We start from the raw sequence: 27,500 nt of genomic DNA on the forward strand, positions 1-27,500 counted from the left end.
ATAATCCTTGGCACAATTCGCTGCCACCAACCGATTTACGGTAACTATTAGCCGAACACACAGACGTGGGATTCAAGATCGAGATAACAGAACAGCCCAAGATTAATTATATAATTTAATCAGCCTAAAGCACACTAGAAACTACAATATATACAATAGGGAATCTACAGAATATACATATGTCAGAGTACAGTTACAGATAAAGCATGGTTTACAAACAGGTATGCAATTCAATCAGTTACCTTGTGCGTCTGGCCACAGGGGGGCGCTGTAGACCAGGTTTCCAGGAACTCCCACAGATGTTTCCTACACGTGACCCCCAGCGAAAGAACACTGGAAAATGGCCGAAGTAGGGTTATCAACCTGGGCAAATCCAGGTCCCCTCCTACCTTAGTGACCTCAGAGGGAGCACTGCTCCACCCCTGGCTTGAGTTATGGACAATATCCCAACATGGAATAGGGGCCATAACTTTGCCTGGGAGCGTCGTAGGCGGACGCCAACACTCTCATTGTGACAGTTATGAATTTAGCTACAGAACGAGGGGACTCATGACCTGTCTGCCAGTTCCCCATTGGCTGATATCACGCCTGGGGCATTTCCCAAGCTCCCGCTCCCATAAAAAAGGTGTGCCAGCATCGTCCGCATGCGAAAACACCATTTTTATGGTTGCCGTATTTATCGGAAATATGGCTTGCGAGATATGAACCATTTTTTACTGGAGTCGTTCTGTCTAGCTAGTTCCATAGCCTTGCTAATGAGATACAACTCTTGTTACAGGGTGACGGCAGGGAGTCATCCTGTGTCCATTGTTCCCACACCACCTCATCTCCATATCACAGGAGATGGCCATGGGATTTGTTGCTAAACCAGTTGTGTGAAGGAAAGGGGGGGTGACACCAGGAGAGGGCTTCCTGACATACTTGAATATCATGATTTATCGTCATATCTCCGGATTTACCTCACACCTCCCCCCTTTTGAGGGCGCTAGGGGGCAGCACACTCCGGTGTTCCCCCGTGCGCCCGTCCGCGACCTCTCCTTGTCGGGACAGCCCGTCTGCGTTACCGTGGTCACGGCCCCTTTTGTGGCGAATGGTGAAGTTGTATTGCTGGAGCGCAAGGCTCCATCGCAACAGTCGCCCATTCGTCCCAGAGACGGTGTGCAACCAGCTGAGGGGGTTGTGGTCCGTCTCCACGATGAAGTGGCGCCCGTATAGATAGGGTTGCAGACGCTGCAGGGCCCACACTATGGCCAGGCACTCCTTCTCCATTGTGGAATAGGCCACGTCCCTCGGTAACAGCTTCCTGCTCAGGTACAAGACTGGGTGCTCTTGGCTCGCAGAGTCCACCTGGCTGAGCACCGCACCGAGGCCGAAGTCACTGGCGTCGGTCTGTACTACAAACGGCCGCGTGAAGTCGGCTGCCTGTAGCACGGGCGGGCTGGACAGGGCGTCCTTTAGGGCCCGGAAGGCTGTCTCGCAGTCCATTGTCCAATCGACTGCAGAGGGCAGCTTCTTCTTGGTGAGGTCCGTCAAGGGCTTTGCCAGGCTACTATAGCATGGAACAAACCTCCTATAGTACCCAGCGGTCCCCAAGAAGGACATCACCTGCTTCTTGGTCCTGGGGGTGGGCCAGGATGCGATGGCTTCCACTTTCTCAGGCTCGGGCTTCAGTGTTCTCCCACCTACCCGGTGACCGAGGTACTGGACCTCGCTCATGGCCAGCTGACACTTTCCCGGCTTGATGGTCAAACCTGCCCGGTGGATCCGCCTGAGCACCTGTGCTAGATGCTCTAGGTGGTCCTCCCAGGTGGGACTGAAGACGGCAATGTCATCCAGGTACGCGGCCGCGTACCCTTCAAGTCCCTTGAGCAGGGTGTTGACCATCCGCTGGAAAGTGGCAGGGGCATTCCTCATCCCGAATGGCATCACCGTGGACTCGTATAGTCCAAATGGGGTAATAAAGGCAGAGCGTTCCCTGGCCTTGCGAGTCAGGGGGATCTGCCAATATCCCCGGCTCAGGTCCATGATGGTCAGGTACTGAGCCCCGGCCAACTGATCGAGCAGGTCATCGATGCGTGGCATTGGGTACGCATCGGCGACCGTGACAGCATTGAGCCCCCTGTAGTCCACGCAGAACCGAGTGGTTCGGTCCTTCTTAGGGACGAGGACTACAGGCGAGGCCCAAGCGCTGTTGGATGCCTGGATCACCCCCAGCTTCAGCATCTCGTCAATCTCCTGGCGCATGTGTTGCTGCACCTCCAGGGAGACCCGATATGCTGAACGCCGGATCGGGGGATGATCCCCAGTGTCCACGTGATGGACAGCCAAGTCAGTCCTTCCGGGCTGGTTGGTAAACAACCCCCGGAAGGGGTGTAGGGTGGCCCACAGCTGGGACCGTTGGTCCTCCAAGAGCTGGTGGCCAACCTCCACATCCTCAATGGATCCGCCTGCCCTAACCTGGGCTAGCATATCCAAGAGGGTTTCCGCTTCTCCCTCCTCGGGCAGGTTGCACACGGGGAGCGCACATGCCTCCCGCTCATGATGTGCCTTCATCATGTTCGCATGGAAGGGCTTCCGCCTTCCACGGGCAGGGTCCAGGGTGACCAGGTACGTTACAGGGTTGAGCTGCTGGTACACGAGGTATGGGCCTTCCCAGGCTGCCTGAAGCTTGTCCTGTGGTACGGGGACCAGTACCCACACCTTTTGACCCACTTGGTAGGTCCTCTCACAAGCGTTCTGGTCGTACCAACGCTTCTGATCGGCCTGGGCTTGAGCCATATTGTCGTGTACCAGTTGCGTCAAGGCCTGCATTTTGTCCCGGAAGCGCATGACATACTCGATAACCGACACTCCAGGGGTGGCCAAATCCCCTTCCCAAGCCTCTTTCACCAGAGCCAGGGGGCCCCGCACACGTCGCCCGTACAGGAGCTCAAACGGTGAGAATCCTGTTGAGGCCTGTGGAACCTCCCGGTAAGCAAATAACAGGTGTGGGAGATACCGCTCCCAGTCACGCCCATGGGAGTCGACCAACATCTTAAGCATCTGCTTTAAGGTGCCATTGAACCGCTCGCACAGGCCATTAGTCTGTGGATGGTACGGGCTGGCCACCAGATGTCGCACCTGGACTTGCTTACAGAGGGCCTCCATCAGCTGGGACATGAATTGGGTCCCCCGGTCAGTGAGCATTTCCTGGAGAAAACCCACTCGGGAGAAAATCTCCAGCAATGCGGTGGCCACCTTGTCAGCCCGAATGGACGACAAGGCCACTGCTTCTGGGTACCGGGTGGCATAGTCCACTACCGTCAGTATGAAGCGTTTCCCGGAGCTGCTGGGGATGGCCAGCGGGCCGACCAGATCCACAGCCACCCTCCTGAAAGGCTCATCGATGATTGGCAGAGATACCAGTGGGGCTTTGGGGCGTGGCCCCGCCTTCCCCACTCTCTGACAGGTTTCACACGAACGGCAGTAGGCAGCCACATCGGCCCCCATTTTTGGCCAGTAGAAATGCTGGTTTAACCTGGCCTTGGTCTTAGCGATCCCTAGGTGTCCGGCCATCGGAATCTCATGTGCGATCCGCAACAACTCCGTCCGGAACGGATAGGGTACCACCAACTGTCGGTCCCTGGGCCACGCCTCCGGTGAACCCTGCTGGACCGTGGCCCGGTACAGCCGTCCTTGGTCCCAGACCACTCGCTCCGGGTCCGAGTCCGAGGGAGGCTGTGCCGCCTGCTCCTTAAGAGCTTTCAGGCTGTCGTCAGCTTCTAACGCTGCCTGAAACCCCTGACTAGATGTGGCCAGAATCGACGAGACTGTCACATCTTCAGTCAGTACCCCGGGACCTGTGTCCTGGCCTCCACCTGACTCGGCTGCCACTTGGTCAGAAGGGGAAGAGCTATCGGACCTCCGGGAGGCCCCTTGGCTTCCAGCACTCCCACTGCGGGTGACAGCGGCCACAGCCGCTGCGACCGTGGGTCGTGCCTGCTCCTCCTCCGTTCCTGACCAAGTCGCCGGTTCAGGCAGACCTACCTGGCTTCCTGACACCCCGGTTGTGGGGGAACCATGCACCGAGATCTTACCTGGGAGCACTTCCGCTCCTGGACCGGCCCCAATCTCACCTGCCTGTTCCCCTCCTGCAGCAACAGAACCCCGCTGTGAAATCTCTGGGGACCCCACATTTGCTGTGGTAGCCCCCACCCCACACACTGGTCCTCCCCCTGCAGCACCCTGCTCTCTGCTTATCCCTGCAGAGGGCAACAGATCCCAGCTCACAGGCTGGTTACTTGTAGAGGCATTGTCACACCTTTCTCTGACCCCCTCCCCTGTCACAGCTGCAGCTGAGTGTGTGTCTATGGTGTCTATGCAAGCAGAAATATCAGAGTTCACTCCCTCCTCCCTTACATCATTCATAGATAACACATTAACATTGTTAGGAGTCATGTCAGTACGGGCTGAAGGTTCAGCCCTTGGGGGGGGCCCAAACTGGGAGGTTATCTGCCCCAAATCTGTCCCAAGTAGCACGTTTGCAGGGATCCGATCAGTTACCCCCACCTCCCTCACCCCCCGCCCTGCGCCCCAGTCCACATAAATGTCAGCAACAGGCAGCGCCGGGTCAGTGCCTCCAATCCCGGAGACAGCGAGGGTTTTTCCAGGGATCAAGTCTTGGGGGGACACCATCTCAGGCCGCACCAGAGTCACCTCCGAGGCGCTGTCTCGCAGTCCTATGGTCACAGACCGGCCGACGGTGACAGGTTGGAAGCTGTCCAGGGACCTACCACCACCCCCACCCACACAATACACCTTGGGCGGCCCTTGGGACGGGGACGGAGCCGGGGCCTTGGGACGCTGAGGGCACATGGCCTTGAAGTGTCCAGGTAGGTTGCACTGGTGGCACCGTCTTGGTTCCGCCACGGGCCTGGAGAGGGGAGTTGAGGGGGACACCCCCTGCAGTCTAGGGGCAGGTGGGGCAGTCGCAGAATTCATCTTACCCCCTCTCCAGGTGCTGCTGGTGGCCGCTCTCCTGGCCTCAGGGGCCCGGTTGTTGGTGTAGTCATCGGCAAGGGCAGCTGTAGCCGTGGACCCCTTTGGCTTCTGGTCTCGGATGAACTGGCGGAGATCCTCAGGGCAGTTCCACAAGAGTTGCTCCGTGATGAACAAGTCCAGGATCTCCGGTCCGGTGGAAAGCTGCAGGCCTTGGGTCCAGTGGTCGGCAGCTCGGGCAAGTGCCCGCCGGTGGTCAGCCCAGGAGTCCTTTGGTCCCTTCTGTAGGCTCCGGAACTTCTTGCGGTAGGACTCTGGAGTGAGGTTGTACTGTTGGATCAGGGCCCGCTTGATGGTGTCGTAGCCCTGATCTGCCTCAGCAGGCAAGTCCCCAAGGATATCCAGGGCCTTACCCCTTAAACGGGGGGTCAGGTATTTGGCCCACTGGTCCTTGTCCAGATGGTGCTGCAAGCAAGTCCGTTCAAAAGCAGTCAAGAAAGAGTCCAAGTCTCCATCCTTCTCCAGCACTGGGAAGTCCTCAACACGGACCTTTGGAAGTTTGGTGTCTCGAAGGTCACATGTGGCTGATGAGGGCCGGAGCTGAGCTAGCTGCAGCTGGTAGTCACGGTCTGCCTGTCGCTCTCGCTCTTCACGCGCTGCCTGCCGCTCTCGCTCCGCAGCCTCACGCTCTGCGTGCCGCTCCGCAGCCTCAGCGTCACGCGCTGCCTGCCGCTCTGCCCTGCGCTCTGCCAGGAGTTCCTTGTAGCCCTTCTGGTCTCCAGCCTGGAGAAGGGCCATAGCCATTTGAAGAAGGCTATCCGCGCCTCCCAGGCTCGGTGGAATGGCACGTGGTGATCTGCGGCACGCTGCAGAGCTAGGCGATTCACTGTCCCTTTCAGAGCGGAGGGCTGGCATCTGGCTCGTTGAGGAACCTTGGGTGAGCTCCTCCTCATCTTGTCCAGCAGTGCCAGGTTGCGCAATGTCCTCGGCAGAACGGTTTTCTGGCGTCGAGCTCCTGGAGGACTCGTGGGCAACCTCCTCATTGCTGTCCACAGCACCGTCCTCCCTCTCTTCGGCTCCTGCCTTAGCATTGGCCAGTTGCATAGCTCTGCTCCTGGTGCCATCAGCCATTCTTGCAGACTTTTGGTCACTGACACAGAACTGACACCTGATGCCTCCACACACCTTACAGTATCTGCACTCTGACACTCTAGTGTTGAGCTAGTCTGAAGACCCCAGCAGCCACAGCTGCTGCAGGCAGTCTTTAGTGTCTGGGAGTATGGGTCTCACACTCACACACACTATTATCTCGATCCCACCGCTATGCCACCAATATGTCACAAACCACCGGGGGGTCACTCAGAAATCCCCCGCGCTGGCTACCAGTACGTCACAATCGGGGGGTAACAAGTGGGGGTCACCCCTCCTTTATACCTCCCGACCGACAGACAGAGCACGTGACGCGCTCTCTAGCGCCCCTCTTATAGTCAGGCCAATTATGGAATTGCCCGACCATAAGCAAGGAGGCCGCTATACTACTTATGCCGATTATTGAAGGGTCCCCGGTGAGAGTAAGGTATATATTCCCCCGACCTCCGCGGGCGGAATATATAAAATCTCCCCGAATCTCACTGGCCTCCCCACAATAATCCTTGGCACAATTCGCTGCCACCAACCGATTTACGGTAACTATTAGCCGAACACACAGACGTGGGATTCAAGATCGAGATAACAGAACAGCCCAAGATTAATTATATAATTTAATCAGCCTAAAGCACACTAGAAACTACAATATATACAATAGGGAATCTACAGAATATACATATGTCAGAGTACAGTTACAGATAAAGCATGGTTTACAAACAGGTATGCAATTCAATCAGTTACCTTGTGCGTCTGGCCACAGGGGGGCGCTGTAGACCAGGTTTCCAGGAACTCCCACAGATGTTTCCTACACGTGACCCCCAGCGAAAGAACACTGGAAAATGGCCGAAGTAGGGTTATCAACCTGGGCAAATCCAGGTCCCCTCCTACCTTAGTGACCTCAGAGGGAGCACTGCTCCACCCCTGGCTTGAGTTATGGACAATATCCCAACATGGAATAGGGGCCATAACTTTGCCTGGGAGCGTCGTAGGCGGACGCCAACACTCTCATTGTGACAGTTATGAATTTAGCTACAGAACGAGGGGACTCATGACCTGTCTGCCAGTTCCCCATTGGCTGATATCACGCCTGGGGCATTTCCCAAGCTCCCGCTCCCATAAAAAAGGTGTGCCAGCATCGTCCGCATGCGAAAACACCATTTTTATGGTTGCCGTATTTATCGGAAATATGGCTTGCGAGATATGAACCATTTTTTACTGGAGTCGTTCTGTCTAGCTAGTTCCATAGCCTTGCTAATGAGATACAACTCTTGTTACAGGGTGACGGCAGGGAGTCATCCTGTGTCCATTGTTCCCACACCACCTCATCTCCATATCACAGGAGATGGCCATGGGATTTGTTGCTAAACCAGTTGTGTGAAGGAAAGGGGGGGTGACACCAGGAGAGGGCTTCCTGACATACTTGAATATCATGATTTATCGTCATATCTCCGGATTTACCTCACAGTTATTATTTCAGTGAAGATCCTTGAAAGCTGGAAACCAGAATGACGTATATGTAACAGGAACAGGGCATATCAGTCATGTAAGAGCTGGGAGAAACCCCAGCCACAACAATAAAACCACCTCCATAACATTATGTAGGTCCTTTACTTCACTAGAACAGCTCTGACCAATGCAGGCCCGGACTCCACAGATCTCTGTGGGGTCTGGTGGGATCTGGCACAAAACATTAGCAGCAGATGCTTGATCAGTGCGTTGTTTAGTAGTGCGGTCTCCATGGATCAGACTTGTTTTTCCTGCACACCCCACAGATGATTGATCTGATGGAGATTTGTTGATTTTAAGTCAAGTCGTCACCTTAATCTCAGACCTCTCCTACCCATCCATTATTTGCTGAAAAATTGAGTCATGTGGGTACTGGGTATGTACAAAGTTTAGGCAGGTGGAATGTGTTACACCCATACAATGCAAAACCGAAGGAGCCAGCTGACATTGCCCAATCACACTGGCTTGTCTTTTTCGAATAGTGCTTCCTGGAGCCACCTCTGCACGGGCATTGACTGGTTGTCCTTTCATGGACCACTACATACTGGGAAGATCCTAACAGACCTACCAAATTCCAGGGTCCACCCACAAGACTTGCCGTAAGCCAGGAACACCCAACAAGACCTACTATATACAGAGAACATCCCACGAGACCTGTCGTATACAAAGAACACTCCAAAAGAGAGCACTCCACAGGACCTGCCGTATACAACGAATGTCCCCCAAGTCAAGCTGGATACAGAGAACACCTCACAAGACCTAATTTATACCGGAAACACCTCACAAGACCTGCCGTATACCGTTAACACTCCACAAGATCTGCTGTATACAACAAACACACCAGACCTGACGTATACAAGGAATATCCAATAATACCTGCTGTATACAAGGAACTCCCCACAAGACCTGACTTATACCGGGAACACCCCACAAGACCTGCCATATACCGGGAACACTCCATAATACCTGCCGTATACAGACAACATCCCACAAGACCTGCCGTATACAGAGAACACCTCACAAGACTTGACTTTTACCGGAAACACCCCACAATACTTTCCATATACAAGGAACACCCCACAAGACCTTTTGTTTCCAGGAAACATCTCACAAGATGCCGTCAACAAGGAACATCCAACAATACCTGCTGTATACAAGGAGCAGCCCACAAGATCTTACGTAAACCGGGAACACCCCACAAGACCTGCCATAGACTGAGAACATCCCACAAGACCTGACCTATACCGAGAACACCCCATAAGACTTGCTGTATACTGGGAACACCTCACAAGACCTGCCGTATACAAGGAACACCTCACAAGAACTGACATACTGTCACGCTCCCCGGGTCCCCTGTCCAGCTCCCCGGCTCCCCTGCCACGCTCCCCGGCTTCCCTGGCTCGCTCCCCGGCTCCTCTGTCCGGCGTCCCCCGCTCCACAGCCTCCAGGCCTCCTCACCTAGGATCCCCAGGCGTCCCGGTCCCCGCTCCCAGCGTCCGCTGTCAGCTTCGCTCCAGCCCGGCTCCCCTGCCTCCTGTTCGCCGCTCCCTGCCCTGGCTTCTGGCACCCGGACCTCGCGCATGCGCATTAGGGCGCGCGCGCGGTCATTGACCCTTTCTTAAAGGGCCAGCGTCCACAGACAGGATATTGAACACACAGGTACAGGGTATAAAGGGGTTTAATGTCCAAGTGGGCGGGGCCTGTTCTTCGTGTTTCCTAAGCTAGGAGTCAGGTCTCCTTGTCTCTGTGATATACTCACCTCTCTCTCTTCTAGAGCCGCTCCTGCCTCGCCATCCGGTCCTGCCGATTCCCGAACCCCGCACGCTGACTATCTGCCATCCCGTCAGTCCGTACCATCTTTGATCCCTGTGGTGACCCGTCCTCTCGCTCCATCAGTTCCGGACTCTGCCTGACAACATCTTGGCCTCCGAACCTGAGCTCCGTCACCCGGACTGCCATCTGTGACTCCGTGGTCCCAGGGACTTCTACATTCCACTAATTTGCACGGACTATCCTGCTACCTGTAGTGCTCCGGCTACCGGACCCCTTGCCTTCAGTGAGGAGTTCGGCCCAGTGGATCCACCTCCTGGGTCTGCCCGTCCACCTGGCCCTAACAGTAAGAACAGGCCATGGATCCCGCCGAAGCACTAGCGGCCTTGCAGGAGGAACTCACACGCCAGCGTGAGACCCAGACCCGCATGCTGAACTTTATGTCTTCTGTGGACGCCCGCCTGAACACGCTACAAGCGTCGGTTACATCTTCGGCATCTCGAGCTTCCACTGGACAATCCACGGCCCCAGCTCCCGTGGCAGCCTCCTCGGATGCTTCCAGGCTTCGTCTGGCCCCACCACCCCGGTACGCCGGAGATCGCAAGACCTGCAGGGGATTCATAAACCAATGCTCCCTCCATTTCAAGCAGCTGCCGCATTTGTTTGCTTCCGACCAAGCCAAGGTCGCGTTCATGATGTCCCATCTAGAGGGTGAGGCACTGGCGTGGATGAACCCCTTGTGGGAGAAGGAGGACCCTGTGACCACTAACATCCAGGAGTTCCTGCAGGCATTTCGTGGCACCTTTGATGAGCCCGGACGCGCCTCCGCGTCTGCCTCATCTCTCCTCCGGTTACGTCAGGGGACTCTGACGGTGGGTCAATATGCCATCCGTTTTCGCACCTTGGCTTTGGAACTCGGGTGGAACAATGAGGCTCTAACCGTCGCCTTCTGGGAAGGTCTCTCGGGTCGAATTAAAGATGAGCTGGCTGGTCGTGACGTGCCGTCCACCCTGGATGCCCTGATTGCCCTAGCAACTCGAGTGGACATTCGCTTTCAGGAACGATCCAAAGAGGTGTCCCGTGAGAGACGTCCGATACGGCATTCCTCTCCTCCGCAGAAGCCCGCCGTACTTCAGTCAACGGCATCTGGTGTCTCCGTCCACGAGCCCATGCAGATCGACCGTTTGCGGCAGTCTGAACAACGCCGAGCAGAACGACTCGCCAAGGGCCTCTGCTTCTACTGCGGAGAGGGCACACACCTTCTACGCTCCTGTCCAGAGAGGCCGGGAAACTCCAAAGCCTAGGGTTGGTAGGAGAGGCCACCCTAGGTGCTGGGACTCTCTCAGACCCGGTTACGTGGACTGTTCAAGTGACAACGGGAGAGACGCGGTTCACGGCCGAGGCGTACCTCGATTCCGGGGCAGCAGGCAATTTCATCCAGCAGGCCACGGTGGACAAGTACCAGGTGCCTGTTACTCCACTCGACAAACCCCTCGTGATTGCCTCTGTGGATGGGAGACCCCTCTCTGACACCATCTCGTGGATCACCAAGCCGGTGGAACTGCGTATCGGTGCCCTGCACACCGAGAACATCGCTCTCTACGTCCTCCCACACATGTCCCATCAAATCCTGCTGGGACTCCCCTGGTTACGGACACACGAACCGTCAGTCAGCTGGGGCACTGGTGAAATCACCCGATGGGGCTCCTCTTGCCACGAGAACTGTTTGAAGACCATACAACCCATCCGACGACCTCCGGTTCCAGAGTCCCTACCAGGACTGCCCTCGGCCTATTGGTCCTTCGCGGACGTCTTTGACAAAAAGGAATCAGAGGTACTTCCGCCACATCGTCCTTACGATTGTGCCATCGACCTGCTCCCGGGAACTACACCACCTCGAGGTCGGATATATCCGCTGTCTCCTGCCGAAACAAGGGCCATGTCTACCTACATCACAGAGAACCTGGCAAGGGGATTCATTCGGAGATCCTCCTCTCCTGCTGGAGCAGGCTTCTTCTTCGTTAAGAAGAAAGAAGGCGACCTACGCCCATGCATAGACTACCGGGGATTGAACCAAATCACCGTGAAAAATAAGTACCCCCTGCCGCTCATCCCCGAATTGTTTGATCGGCTTAGAGGAGCTCGTGTGTTCACCAAGTTGGATCTTCGGGGTGCCTACAACCTGGTCCGCATCCGCTCAGGGGACGAATGGAAGACCGCGTTCAATACTCGCGATGGGCACTATGAATACTGTGTGATGCCCTTCGGCCTGTGTAACGCACCAGCAGTCTTTCAGGAATTGGTGAACGACGTGTTCCGAGACCTTCTCTACGTCTGTGTGGTGGTGTATCTTGATGACATCCTGGTCTTTTCTCCGGACCTCCAGACCCACAGAGAGAACGTGCAGCTGGTACTACAAAGACTGAGGGAGAATCGTCTGTACGCCAAGTACGAGAAGTGTGTCTTCGAGCAGTCTTCTCTTCCCTTCCTGGGTTACGTAATCTCCGATACCGGCCTGCAGATGGATCCGGAGAAGGTCTCTTCCATTCTCAACTGGCCCCCTCCTTCTGGACTGAAGGCAATCCAACGCTTTCTGGGATTCGCAAACTATTACCGTCAGTTCATCCCTCACTTCTCTGCTCTGACTGCACCTCTCTCCGCCTTGACCAAGAAGGGGGCTAATCCAAAGGACTGGTCACCTGCGGCCGACGCCGCGTTTGGCTCCCTGAAGCGGGCATTTGCTTCCTCCCCTGTGCTCCACCGTCCGGAGTTAAACCGACAGTTCACCTTGGAGGTGGATGCCTCCTCCTCGGGAGCCGGAGCAGTGCTCATGCAGAAGTCCTCCTCCGGGAAGATGGTTACTTGCGGTTTCTTCTCCAAGAGCTTCTCTGCGCCTGAACGCAACTACACCATCGGTGACCGAGAGCTATTGGCAGTCAAACTGGCTCTGGAGGAATGGCGCTACCTTCTGGAGGGAGCAGTGTACCCCGTGATCATTTACACGGACCACAAGAACCTGGAATACCTGCGGTCTGCTCAGCGACTGAACCCACGGCAAGCCAGGTGGTCCTTGTTCTTTGCCAGGTTCGATTTCCAGCTCCATTTCCGACCCGCGGACAAGAATGTACGCGCAGATGCCTTGTCCAGGTCATTCATGCCCATGGAGCAGGAGGAGGAGACATCCCAGCCCATCATCTGCCCTAGTAAAATCATTCCGGTGGCTCCTGTCACCCTGGCCCAGATACCGCCCGGGAAGACCTATGTCTCTGAAACCGACAGACAAAAAGTGTTGCACTGGGGCCATGCCTCGAAAACAGCCGGCCATGCTGGTCAGAAGAGAACAAGGAGAACAATTGTACGTCACTACTGGTGGCCATCCCTTCGCACAGACGTCACTTCTTTTGTCTCAGCCTGCTCCTCTTGTGCCAGGAATAAGACGCCCAAACATCTGCCATATGGCCGTCTTCTGCCTCTGCCTATACCCTCTGTTCCGTGGCAACACATTGCAATGGACTTTATTACGGACTTGCCCCTGTCCTCCGGACACACAGTCATATGGGTCGTGGTGGATCGGTTCTCCAAAATGGCTCATTTCGTCCCTATGGCAGGACTGCCCTCAGCCCAGGAACTCGCTGACGCCTACATACAGCACATCTTCCGGTTGCACGGCTTTCCATCACACATTGTGTCCGACAGAGGAACTCAGTTTACCTCCCGCTTCTGGAGGGCCCTCTGCAAACATCTGGGAGTGACTCTGGACTTTTCTTCAGCCTACCATCCTCAGTTGAATGGCCAAGTGGAACGAGTCAATCAGATCTTGACCTCCTTCTTACGTCACTACGTCAACGCCCATCACGACGACTGGTCCACGCTTCTTCCTTGGGCTGAATTCTCCCATAACCACCACGTCAGTGAGTCCTCCTCCAGCTCCCCCTTCCATGTCGTTTACGGACTTCAGCCTTCCGTCCCATTACCTGTATCCTCTTTCTCGGATGTCCCTGCTGCTGATGCTGTAGCACGTGACTTTGCAACAATTTGGGACTCTGTCAAGACGTCCCTTGGACGTGCTTCCCTTCGGATGAAGAGACACGCAGACAAGAGGCGTCTGGATCCCCCGTGTTTCTCTCCAGGAGATCTGGTCTGGCTTGCCTCCAAGTATGTGCGATTGAAGCTACCATCTTACAAGCTGGGTCCTCGCTACATCGGGCCGTTTAAAGTCCTCAGCAAAATAAATGAGGTCTCCTACAAGCTGCAGCTCCCGGCCACGATGAGGATACCCAACTCCTTCCACGTCTCCCTGCTCAAGCCGGTTGTCCTTGGTCCCTTCTCCGCTGCTGCCAGTTCGGCTCCTCCTCCTATTGCCGATGACGACATCTATGCGGTAAGGGATATCGTGGCCATGAAAACCGTACGGGGCCGGCAGTTCTTCTTGGTGGACTGGGCAGGGTATGGTCCTGAGGATAGGTCCTGGGAACCCCGGGAGAATGTGGGTACTCCTCTGATACGTGCCTTCCTGTCCCGGTTGCGGGGAGGGGGGCGTGGGGGGGGTACTGTCACGCTCCCCGGGTCCCCTGTCCAGCTCCCCGGCTCCCCTGCTACGCTCCCCGGCTTCCCTGGCTCGCTCCCCGGCTCCTCTGTCCGGCGTCCCCCGCTCCACAGCCTCCAGGCCTCCTCACCTAGGATCCCCAGGCGTCCCGGTCCCCGCTCCCAGCGTTCGCTGTCAGCTTCGCTCCAGCCCGGCTCCCCTGCCTCCTGTTCGCCGCTCCCTGCCCTGGCTTCTGGCACCCGGGCCTCGCGAATGCACATTAGGGCGCGCGCGCGGTCATTGACCCTTTCTTAAAGGGCCAGCGTCCACAGACAGGATATTGAACACACAGGTACAGGGTATAAAGGGGTTTAATGTCCAAGTGGGCGGGGCCTGTTCTTCGTGTTTCCTAAGCTAGGAGTCAGGTCTCCTTGTCTCTGTGATATACTCACCTCTCTCTCTTCTAGAGCCGCTCCTGCCTCGCCATCCGGTCCTGCCGATTCCCGAACCCCGCACGCTGACTATCTGCCATCCCGTCAGTCCGTACCATCTTTGATCCCTGTGGTGACCCGTCCTCTCGCTCCATCAGTTCCGGACTCTGCCTGACAACATCTTGGCCTCCGAACCTGAGCTCCGTCACCCGGACTACCATCTGTGACTCCGTGGTCCCAGGGACTTCTACATTCCACTAATTTGCACGGACTATCCTGCTACCTGTAGTGCTCCGGCTACCGGACCCCTTGCCTTCAGAGGAGTTCGGCCCAGTGGATCCACCTCCTGGGTCTGCCCGTCCACCTGGCCCTAACACATACTGGGAACACCCCACAAGACCTGCCGTATACTGGGAGCACCAAACAAGACCTGCCGTTTACAAGGAACACCCCACAAGACCTGCCGTATACTGGTAAAACCCCACAAGACCTGCCGTATACTGGTAAAACCCCACAAGACCTGCCGTATACTGGTAACACCCCACAAGACCTGCCGTATACAGAGGACACCCCACAAAACCTGCAAGGAACCCCCCACAAGACCTGCCGTATACCGGGAACATCCCACAAGACTTGCCATATGCTGGGAACACCCCACAAGACCTGTCATATACTGGGAACACCCCACAAGACCTGCCGTATACAAGGAACACCCCACAAGACCTGAAGTATACATAAAGCACCCTAGAAAACAAACAACAAGACTCACCATATGCCATGAACACTTCACAAGACCTGCTGTAAGCAGGGAACACCCCACAAGACCTGCTGTATACTGGGAACACCCCACAAGACCTGCGGTATACAGAGAACACCCCTCAAGACCTGCTGTATACCGGGAACACCCCAAAAGATCTGCCATATACAGAAAACACCCCCACAAGACCTGCCATATATCAGGAACACCCTATAAGACCTTTGGTTTAGCAGATCTAAGAGTCGATATTCATCACAATTTATCCCTTGTCACAGTCCCTCGGATCCTTACGTTTGCCTATTTTTTAGCTTCCAAAATATCGCCAATTACAACTCTCTGTTCTTTCGAATCCTGATATCGCTCACCCTGACAGGCGCCATTGTCACCATATAATGAATAGTATCACTTCACTGGTCAGCCGTTTTATTGTTATGGCTGGTGGACCATTCCTATGACTAAACACTCATTGTGGGGTCCAGGAGGCCCTATGGTGCCACTCGTCCCAGGCCACTAGTGATGAGATGCCCAGACATTTATTTATAAGGCCAAACAATAATACAGGGGAACATATTTGAAGGTTATTGATGTCAGTCTATTAGAAGCTCCTTACAAATCTGATACGACTCGTGGTGACGACTTACCCGTCTTCTCACAGTAGAGCGGAGACGATGGGAACCACTCTCCAGACTGGCAAGTGAAGTACTTGTAATCGTTGGACAGCATGTACCCAGGGTCACAGTAAAACTCAATCACAGTCCCATGTATGTACCGTTCACAGGGCTGAGGGTGACATATGTAATCTCCATGGGCCACCATCGGAGGAAGAGGACAAACTAAAAGAAAAAAGAACAGATTCAACATGAAGATCAAGCGGTAGACTGACCATTTGGCTTTTAGGGCCCTGAGAAAGTTCTCATAATCAGACAGGACCGAGTCCTCTTTCAGTCCATTCTAGACAGTTGTCTTCACCCATGGATGGTCATGGATTTCAGTGGGCACTGTGCAGTGGCATCGAAGGGTTTTTGACTTTAGGTCAACTCCTTTTCATAGATGGCAGCATGACATGTCAGAGTGGTACTAAGTGAAGACTCTCATTCTATAATGTCCACATGGTTTGCATCTATCATAATGGGTCCACTCCTTTAGATATTACCTTGTACCCCCTGAAATCAGTCACTGCCTATTAATTAGTATGGGTGTTGTCTACGTGATAGCCAGTAGGTTGTCCTAAGAAAAATATGGACCACCCCTTTAATTTTCCTTCAGGATATGCTCATAATGTCTTATGGTGGTGATATCCATCACAAACAATCTGTCTTGAAAACTAGTTACACCAGTGAAGTTGCTAATTCCAGTTTGTTAGAAAGGTCCTCAGTAATAAGCTGATCAGTAGGTGTTCTGCTACTGGGATCTGCAAAGATCAGCTGTGATTTATGAAGGAACCAGGCAGAAAGTGTTCAATATCCCAACAGCATTCCCGCAGGAAAAATGAGGAATTACACAGCCCCCATTGAAACCAAAGGACATGCTAGGTCCTCCAGAACAATAGATTCTGAATGTTGGACCCGGTCTACTCAGAATTCCTTAAAACGTAAACCTTTGTTTTGTTGTGTGCTCTTTTTTATGGCAAACAACTGAGAATTAGGGCACTAATGATATCTAATATGTGCTGCAGATGGAAGAGATTGTGTTGTCTGTAAACATTTCTCCTAAATTATATATTTCACTATTTTCCGTTCTTCCAGAATGAAAAGCAAAGACAATGCATCTCGCTGTGTAGAACTGATTTTCAGATTAGTGACGTTGCGGTGAGCAGAGTCGGACTCCCCGCCGCTCATTCTCATGTGTGCACCTCCATGTTCCCACAAGAGAGCGCTCTGTATCCCAAAATGAGACATGTAAATTGGAGACTATAAGGTTCCTCCATTTACCAAACCAAGATGTGACTGATATACGGCACTAATGATCCTACAATATATCACACGGATAGGTATATAGTGTATTCTACCCGGGAAGAAGATCACGGCACTGGGAGATGACATGTTAAGTCCATGAATCATCTTCTGCCCCACATGTGGCCAACTGAACGGTTATCAATGCACCGGTTAAGCCTGGCTCTATTATATGTATCCTATACGTACTTTTCCATGTCAGCTCTGTAATACTTATTTGATTGTGAAAACTGGCTATGATTTTAGGACACAACAACGTAGATCACTGTGATGTGGGAGGCGAATCATGACACCAGTAAAATCTGTCTAGAACTTACTACGTTTCATCGATCCATCTCTAAACACTAGAGACATACACCTATCTTTCTTACGAGCTTCATGTCAATCAATTTTTATAGAGGCAAGTATATGTATTTAGTAACATTCTTCTTACCTATAGCCACCACTAGGAGGAGCTTACTGATATTGTCATTGTGTTTTATCACAATTGTGTAAATTGGCATCCCGTGAGCGCCCCCAGTGGTTGTTGTATAAATCTGTATGTAGTGAGCGCCCCCAGTGGTTGTTGTATAAATCTGTATGTAGTGAGATCCCACTAGAGGCGCCTGTATAAATCTGTATGTAGTGAGCTCCCCCTAGAGGTGCCTGTATAAATCTGTATGTAGTGAGCTCCCTCTAGTGGTGGCTGTATAAATCTGTATGTAGTGAGCTCCCTCTAGTGGTGGCTGTATAAATCTGTATGTAGTGCGCTCCCTCTAGTGGTGTCTGTATAAATCTGTATGTAGTGAGCTCCCTCTAGTGGTGGCTGTATAAATCTGTATGTAGTGAGATCCCACTAGTGGTGTCTGTATAAATCTGTATGTAGTGAGCGCCCCCTAGAGGAGCCTGTATAAATCTGTATGTAGTGAGCTCCCTCTAGTGGTGGCTGTATAAATCTGTATGTAAATCAAAAAAGTCCGTGGAGCCTCTGTTAGGAGTCTCAACACAGAAACTAGCCAGATATCCCTCCGGGAAGGACCTAGCCAAGGAGTGGCTCTTTTCAGGAAACCACCATAACCACCATATGAAGAGGCCCTTTTAGTCAATATCCAACTCTTTGACAAGTTTAAACATATCACAAGTGAAATACCAAGGCCAGGTATCCATCCACAGACAGCTGTTTCGGGGTATTGCCCCTCATCAATGTGGAGTAGGATTCTGGCCAGGTGGGAGCAATACCTAGTTGACCAACAAGACAAAACAAACCAATCTCTGGCTAGTCTCCCCGAGATCAGTGATTGTTTTGTCTTGTTGGTCTACTAGGCATTGCTCCCACCTGGCCAGAATCCTACTCCACACTGATGAGGGGCAATACCCCGAAACAGCTGTCTGTGGATGGATACCTGGCCATGGTATTTCCCTTGTCATATGTTTAAACTTGTCAAAGAGTTGGATATTGACTAAAAGGGCCACTTCATATGGTGGTTATGGTGGTTTCCTGAAAAGAGCCACTCCTTGGCTAGGTCCTTCCCGGAGGGATATCTGGCTAATTTCTGTGTTGAGACTCCTAACAGAGGTTCCACGGACTTTTTTGATTTGCATATTTCCCAGGGGGCAATGCACCTAGGATTTCACTGTATTGAGCGCCCTCGTTGGCTGCCGGCAGTGTTTTCTCTGGCTGGTCTCCCCGAGATCAGTGATTGTTTTGTCTTGTAAATCTGTATGTAGTGAGCTCCCTCTAGTGGTGGCTGTATAAATCTGTATGTAGTGAGCTCCTCTAGTGGTGGCTGTATAAATCTGTATGTAGTGAGCTCCTCTAGTGGTGGCTGTATAAATCTATATGTAGTGAGCTAGCCTGGTGGTGGCTGTATAAATCTGTATGTAGTGAGCTCCCTCTAGTGGTGGCTGTATAAATCTGTATGTAGTGATCTCCCCCTAGTGGTGGCTGTGTAAATCTGTGTGCAGTGAGCTCCCCCTATAGGTTGCTGTATAATCTGTGCGTAGTGAGCTCCCCCTAGTTGTGGCTGTATAAATCTGTATGTAGTGAGCTCCTCCTAGAGGTGGCTGTATAAATCTGTATGTAGTGAGCTCCTCCTAGAGGTGGCTGTATAAATCTGTATGTAGGTGGCTTTATAATCTGTATGTAGTGAGCTCCCTCTAGTGGTGGCTGTATAAATCTGTATGTAATGAGCTCCCTCTAGTGGTGGCTGTTTAAATCTGTATGTAGTGAGCGCCTTCTAGTGGTGGCTGTATAAATCTGTATGTAGTGATTTCCCCCTAGAGTTGGCTGTATAAATCTGTATGTAGTGAGCTCCCCCTAGAGGTAGTTGTATAAATCTGTATGTAGTGAGCTCCTCCTAGTGGTGGCTTTATAATGTGTATGTAGTGAGCTCCCCCTAGTGGTGACTGTATAAATCTGTATGTAGTGAACTCCCTCTAGTGGTGGCTGTATAAATCTGTATGTAGTGAGCTCCTCCTAGTGGTGGCTGTATAAATCTGTATGTAGTGAACTCCCTCTAGTGGTGGCTGTATAAATCTGTATGTAGTGAGCACCCCTAGTGATGGCTGTATAAATCTATATGTAGTGAGCTCCCTCTAGTGGTGGCTGTATAAATCTGAATGTAGTGAGCTCCCTCTAGTGGTGGCTGTATAAATCTGTATGTAGTGAGCTCCCTCTAGTGGTGTCTGTATAAATCTGTATGTAGTGAGCTCCCTCTAGTGATGGCTGTATAAATCTGTATGTAGTGAGCTCCCTCTAGTGGTGTCTGTATAAATCTGTATGTATTGAGCTCCCTCTAGTGGTGTCTGTATAAATCTGTATGTAGTGAGCTCCCTCTAGTGATGGCTGTATAAATCTGTATGTAGTGAGCTCCCTCTAGTGATGGCTGTATAAATCTGTATGTAGTGAGCTCCCTCTAGTGGTGGCTGTATAAATCTGTATGTAGTGAGCTCCATCTAGTGGTGACTGTATAAATATGTATGTAGTGAGCTCCCTCTAGTGGTGGCTGTATAAATCTGTATGTAGTGAGCTCCCTCTAGTGGTGTCTGTATAAATCTGTATGTAGTGAGCTCCCTCTAGTGGTGACTGTATAAATCTGTATGTAGTGCGCTCCCTCTAGTGGTGGCTGTATAAATCTGTATGTAGTGAGCTCCCTCTAGTGGTGAATATATAAATCTGAATGTAGTGCGCTCCCTCTAGTGGTGGCTGTATAAATCTGTATGTAGTGAGCTCCCTCTAGTGGTGAATATATAAATCTGTATGTAGTGAGCTCCCTCTAGTGGTGGCTGTATAAATCTGTATGTAGTGAGCTCCCTCTAGTGGTGAATATATAAATCTGTATGTAGTGAGCTCCCTCTAGTGGTGGCTGTATAAATCTGTATGTAGTGAGCTCCCTCTAGTGGTGGCTGTATAAATCTGTATGTAGTGAGCTTCCTCTAGTGGTGGCTGTATAAATCTGTATGTAGTGAGCTCCCTCTAGTGGTGGCTGTATAATCTGTATGTAGTCAGCTCCCCCTAGTGGTGGCTGTATAAATCTGTATGTAGTGAGCTCCCTCTAGTGGTGGCTGTATAAATCTGTATGTAGTGAGCTCCCTCTAGTGGTGGCTGTATAAATCTGAATGTAGTGAGCTCCCCCTAGTGGTGGCTGTATAAATCTGTATGTAGTGAGCTCCCTCTAGTGGTGGCTGTATAAATCTGTATGTAGTGAGCTTCCTCTAGTGGTGGCTGTATAAATCTGTATGTAGTGAGCTCCCTCTAGTGGTGAATATATAAATCTGAATGTAGTGCGCTCCCTCTAGTGGTGGCTGTATAAATCTGTATGTAGTGAGCTCCCTCTAGTGGTGAATATATAAATCTGTATGTAGTGAGCTCCCTCTAGTGGTGGCTGTATAAATCTGTATGTAGTGAGCTCCCTCTAGTGGTGAATATATAAATCTGTATGTAGTGAGCTCCCTCCAGTGGTGGCTGTATAAATCTGTATGTAGTGAGCTCCCTCTAGTGGTGGCTGTATAAATCTGTATGTAGTGAGCTCCCTCTAGTGGTGGCTGTATAAATCTGTATGTAGTGAGCTTCCTCTAGTGGTGGCTGTATAAATCTGTATGTAGTGAGCTTCCTCTAGTGGTGGCTGTATAAATCTGTATGTAGTGCGCTCCCTCTAGTGGTGGCTGTATAAATCTGTATGTAGTGCGCTCCCTCTAGTGGTGGCTGTATAATCTGTATGTAGTGAGCTTCCTCTAGTGGTGGCTGTATAAATCTGTATGTAGTGAGCTCCCTCTAGTGGTGGCTGTATAAATCTGTATGTAGTGAGCTCCCTCTAGTGGTGGCTGTATAATCTGTATGTAGTCAGCTCCCCCTAGTGGTGACTTATAAGAAACAAAATCTTACTATTTACTTTATGACTTTGTGACGGTATGCAGCAGGTATGTAGCAGAAAATCTGGGCCATGAAATGAATGTACAATATGTGAATATTGTATTATTTAGCCATTGATCCTGTGAACCCCGATGATCATATTCAATCTGTCAGAGACATCTAACGTAGTGAAATATGTCTATGCTATACAGCAGATTTACGAGGCGCAGCCCCCCCCCCCATGAATTATGCACTCACTGGCATATTGTATTTTTCATCTGACACCATTAATCTGGCTCATGGCGGCCACTAATCTGCTCTCTGCTGCACTTCAATAATGAGGCCCTGTAAAACACAAAGACACTACAGAAATGCACATTTCCATGGTGTGCTGTAAATATGCTGGACACCAGACAGCTGGCACTCCAGCGCCCTGGAAATGTTTAGCTGGTGCGGCACCGGGCTACCGGGGCATCACACAGGCATCGCTCTCTTCAGTCTGGTTTATCGGACATGAAGCATCTGCTCCTGATAAAAAGGAGCCTGTTGCAGACGAGTGAGAGGCAACTCGAAGATTGAGACTCATCCGGAGGGGACGCCTCAGCCCTGAGAGCCGCGCACCCTGTGCCAAATCCACCTCCTCCTCCTCCTTGCCAAATGGGTTCTGGCCACAGCTTAGCAAGTAGGCTGAAAAGGCAGCAACGAGATTGTCGTGATTAGAAAAAAAACGAATAAAAAAAGTCGCCACGCTTGGCCGGAGATTTTACTGTGTGTAAAATGAGGACACGCTCCGATAAGAAAATAGGCATCTGTTCTCCACAATAAACACAGATGAGCCTCCACGCTCCGTTAAACAAGCCGCATCGGGATGCAACATTCACTTTGTAAATCTTTATGGCACGTCGCAAAAAACGACAGGACGCGTCCAACGACAAGCTGTGAAAATGGGAAGCAATCATGGGGATGTCGGAGGAGGCGATGGTGTCGCTGATTGATGCCGTTCTGCGGAGACGTCTTCCATTCCAGAACATTATCCGATTTTCCGTATGAGTAGGGGACACCGAGTATAAAACATATTTATATGTATGCAGGAGAGTGCGGTTATTTTATTATTTGTGGTCTGGTGGATTACTTTACCCGACGATGTTGGACAGAAAGCCCGCAATGCACCCAATATGTCCGTAGCTGGAGAAGAGTTACCACTGGTGTAATGTAAGGACGTGAAGGCGACGCCTTCATTGGACAACCCGTTTCCTTGTGCTGTTATATGGCAGTGAAGTGTTGGAGGGGGTTCTATAGATTAGAGCACAAAAAGAAGTGTCCCAGTTACCCATTACTTGCTCGTCAATTTGTCCAACTTAGATATCTTAGAGTCTCACCCACACCTGCATTATTAAAAAGGTTTTCACTATTATTGTGATCCATTTTCTTTTATCCTAACTCTTCCTAACTAACACTTTCCTAATATACTTTTGTTATCTACTCTGCTCCTGTAAACGTATCTCTAAGATGTTTGTAAATACCTTTATTAATGTGATCTGCTTTCTTTATGCTAACTTTTCCTTACTAACAATTTCCTATCATGCTTCTGCTATCCACTATGCTCCTGTAAGCTTATCTCTAACAGGCTCATAAATACCTTTATTAATGTGATCTGCTATCTTTTATCCTAGCTTTTCCTTACTAACACTTTCCTAATATACTTTTGTTATCTACTCTGCTCCTGTAAACGTATCTCTAAGATGTTTGTAAATACCTTTACTAATGTGATCTGCTTTCTTTATGCTAACTTTTCTATACTAACAATTTCCTATCATACTTCTGCTATCTACTCTGCTCCTGTAAGCTTATCTCTAACAGGCTCATAAATACCTTTATTAATGTGATCTGCTTTTTTTAATCCTAACTCTTCCTAACTAACAATTTCCTAATATACTATATTTCCTATTTTTTCCTTCCAATGCTCATTGCCACCCCTATCCCATGCATTGCAATTGCAGAGTGCCAAGGATGTTGTCACAGCAGAAAGGGGTTGACTGAAGCCCCCCCTCCCCCCACCCCGTGTCTGCCATGTTAGCAAACTTAAAAACCCAGGACATCAGTAATTTTATGATATTTCAATAGTACGATGTATTATACAAGTGATCGAAGATTAAATTCTCCCAGGAGGTCAGATAACAATGTATAACAATAAAATATATACGGTATATATCTCCCCCCCTTTTCCTGGAACTTAAATTAAATCTAAACAAATTACAAGTTAATCTCAATAAATTAATATATCATCAAAAAGTTAATTTATTTCAGTAATTCAATACAGAAAGGGAAACACATATATTATATAGCCATTACACACAGAGGGAACTATTCCTATATATTATATAAAGTCATTACACACAGAGGGATCTATTCCTATATATTATATAGAGCCATTACACACAGAGGAATCTATTCCTATATATTATATAGAGTCATTACACACAGAGGGATCTATTCCTATATATTATATAGAGCCATTACACACAGAGGAATCTATTCCTATATATTATATAGAGTCATTACACACAGAGGGATCTATTCCTATATATTATATAGAGTCATTACACACAGAGGGATCTATTCCTATATATTATATAGAGTCATTACACACAGAGGGATCTATTCCTATATATTATATAGAGCCATTACACACAGAGGGAACTATTCCTATATATTATATAGAGTCATTACACACAGAGGAATCTATTCCTATATACAGTTAGGTCCAGAAATATTTGGACAGTGACACAATTTTGGCGAGTTGGGCTCTGCATGCCACCACATTGGATTTGAAATGAAACCTCTACAACAGAATTCAAGTGCAGATTGTAACGTTTAATTTGAAGGTTTGAACAAAAATATCTGATAGAAATTGTAGGAATTGTCACATTTCTTTACAAACACTCCACATTTTAGGAGGTCAAAAGTAATTGGACAAATAAACCAAACCCAAACAAAATATTTTTATTTTCAATAATTTGTTGCGAATCCTTTGGAGGCAATCACTGCCTTAAGTCTGGAACCCATGGACATCACCAAACGCTGGGTTTCCTCCTTCTTAATGCTTTGCCAGGCCTTTACAGCCGCAGCCTTCAGGTCTTGCTTGTTTGTGGGTCTTTCCGTCTTAAGTCTGGATTTGAGCAAGTGAAATGCATGCTCAATTGGGTTAAGATCTGGTGATTGACTTGGCCATTGCAGAATGTTCCACTTTTTTGCACTCATGAACTCCTGGGTAGCTTTGGCTGTATGCCTGGGGTCATTGTCCATCTGTACTATGAAGCGCCGTCCGATCAACTTTGCGGCATTTGGCTGAATCTGGGCTGAAAGTATATCCCGGTACACTTCAGAATTCATCCGGCTACTCTTGTCTGCTGTTATGTCATCAATAAACACAAGTGACCCAGTGCCATTGAAAGCCATGCATGCCCATGCCATCACATTGCCTCCACCATGTTTTACAGAGGATGTGGTGTGCCTTGGATCATGTGCCGTTCCCCTTCTTCTCCAAACTTTTTTCTTCCCATCATTCTGGTACAGGTTGATCTTTGTCTCATCTGTCCATAGAATACTTTTCCAGAACTGAGCTGGCTTCATGAGGTGTTTTTCAGCAAATTTAACTCTGGCCTGTCTATTTTTGGAATTAATGAATGGTTTGCATCTAGATGTGAACCCTTTGTATTTACTTTCATGGAGTCTTCTCTTTACTGTTGACTTAGAGACAGATACACCTACTTCACTGAGAGTGTTCTGGACTTCAGTTGATGTTGTGAATGGGTTCATCTTCACCAAAGAAAGTATGCGGCGATCATCCACCACTGTTGTCATCCGTGGACGCCCAGGCCTTTTTGAGTTCCCAAGCTCACCAGTCAATTCCTTTTTTCTCAGAATGTACCCGACTGTTGAATTTGCTACTCCAAGCATGTCTGCTATCTCTCTGATGGATTTTTTCTTTTTTTTCAGCCTCAGGTTGTTCTGCTTCACCTCAATTGAGAGTTCCTTAGACCGCATGTTGTCTGGTCACAGCAACAGCTTCCAAATGCAAAACCACACACCTGTAATCAACCCCAGACCTTTTAACTACTTCATTGATTACAGGTTAACGAGGGAGACGCCTTCAGAGTTAATTGCAGCCCTTAGAGTCCCTTGTCCAATTACTTTTGGTCCCTTGAAAAAGAGGAGGCTATGCATTACAGAGCTATGATTCCTAAACCCTTTCTCCGATTTGGATGTGAAAACTCTCATATTGCAGCTGGGAGTGTGCACTTTCAGCCCATATTATATATATAATTGTATTTCTGAACATGTTTTTGTAAACAGCTAAAATAACAAAACTTGTGTCACTGTCCAAATATTTCTGGACCTAACTGTATTATATAGACTCATTACACACAGAGGGATCTATTCCTATATATTATATAGAGCCATTACACACAGAGGGAACTATTCCTATATATTATATAAAGTCATTACACACAGAGGGATCTATTCCTATATATTATATAGAGTCATTACACACAGAGGGATCTATTCCTGTATATTATATAGAGTCATTACATACAGAGGGATCTATTCCTATATATTATATAGAGTCATTACACACAGAGGGATCTATTCCTATATATTATATAAAGTCATTACACACAGAGGGATCTATTCCTATATATCATATAGAGTCATTACACACAGAGGGATCTATTCCTATATATTATAGAGTCATTACACACAGAGGGATCTATTTCACGTGTTTATTTCTCTTAATGTTGATGATTATAGGTTACAGCCAATAAAAGGCCACAAGTCATTATCTCAGAAAGTTAGAATATTATATAAGACCAACTGAAAAAAATATTTTAATCTCAGAAATATTGGCGCCTCCTGAAAAGTCTGTACAGTAAATGCCTCAATACTTGGTCGCGGCTCCTTTTTCATGAATTCCTGCATCAATGCGGCAATGTGGCATGGAGGCGATCAGCCTGTGGCACTGCTGAGGGGTTATGGAAGCTCAGGTTGCTTTGATAGCCGCCTTCAGCTCGTCTGCATTGTTGGCTCTGGTGTCTCTCATGGATTCTCTATGGGGTTTAGGTCAGGCGAGTTTGCTGCCAATCAAGCCCAGCGATACTGTGGTTAGTAAACCAGGTATTGGTACTTTTGGCAGTGTGGACAGGTACCAAGTCCTGCTGGAAAATTAAATTTCCATCTCCAGAAAGCTTGTCAGCAGAGGGAAGCATGAAGTGCTGTAAAATCTCCTGGTAGACGGCTGCGCTGACTTTGGTCTTGATAAAACCCAGTGGAGCTTCACCAGCAGATGACATGGCCCAAACCATCACTGATTGTGGAGACTTCACACTAGACCTCAGCAGCTTGGATTGTGGCCTCCGCTCTTCCTCCAGACTCTGGGACTGCGATTTCCAAATGAAATGCAAAATTTACTTTCACCTGAAAACATCACCTTGGACACTGAGAACAGTCTAGTTCTTTTCCTCCTTGGCCCAGGTAAGACGCTTCTGGCGTTGTCTATTGGTCATGAGCGGTGACACAAGGAATGTGACACTTGTAGCCCAGGTCCTGGATACGTCTGTGTGCGGTGGCTCTAGAAGCACTGACTCCAGCAGCGTCCACTCCTTGTGAATCTCCCCCAAATTTTTGAATGGCCTTTTCTTAACAATCCTATCAAGGCTGCGGTTATCCCGGTTGCTTGTGCACCTTTTTCTACCACACTTTTTCCTTCCACTCAACTTTCCATTAATATGCTTGGATACAGCACTCTGTGAACAGACAGCTTCTTTAGCAATGACCTTTTGTGGCTTACCCTCCTTGTGGAGTGTGTCAATGACTGGATTCTGGACATCTGTCAAGTCAGCAGTCTTCCCCATAATTCTGTAGCCTACTGAACCAGACTAAGGGACCATATCATTTTAAACTCTTAGGAAACTTTTCCAGGTGCTTTCTGGTAATCATTCTAATTTTCTGAGGTAATGATTTTTGGGTTTTCATTGGCTGTAATCCATAATCATCAACATTAACAGAAATAAACACTTGACTAGATCCCTCTGTGTGTAATGACTCT

General features: G+C 49.8%; 1 protein-coding gene across 2 annotated transcripts in view; it reads right to left on the bottom strand.

Annotated features, from left to right (window-relative positions):
• The window catches only part of SUSD4 (sushi domain containing 4), a 154,015-nt gene that overhangs the window by 4,209 nt on the left and 122,306 nt on the right, over positions 1-27,500 (bottom strand). For both annotated transcript variants that reach the window (XM_075339091.1, XM_075339092.1), the window contains exon 6: positions 15,754-15,945. In XM_075339091.1, the coding sequence (XP_075195206.1) occupies positions 15,754-15,945 (192 nt within the window). The remainder of the gene's footprint in view (positions 1-15,753; positions 15,946-27,500) is intronic.

The sequence above is a fragment of the Anomaloglossus baeobatrachus genome, chromosome 3 (genome assembly GCF_048569485.1).
Source record: "Anomaloglossus baeobatrachus isolate aAnoBae1 chromosome 3, aAnoBae1.hap1, whole genome shotgun sequence".
NCBI lineage: Eukaryota > Metazoa > Chordata > Amphibia > Anura > Aromobatidae > Anomaloglossus > Anomaloglossus baeobatrachus.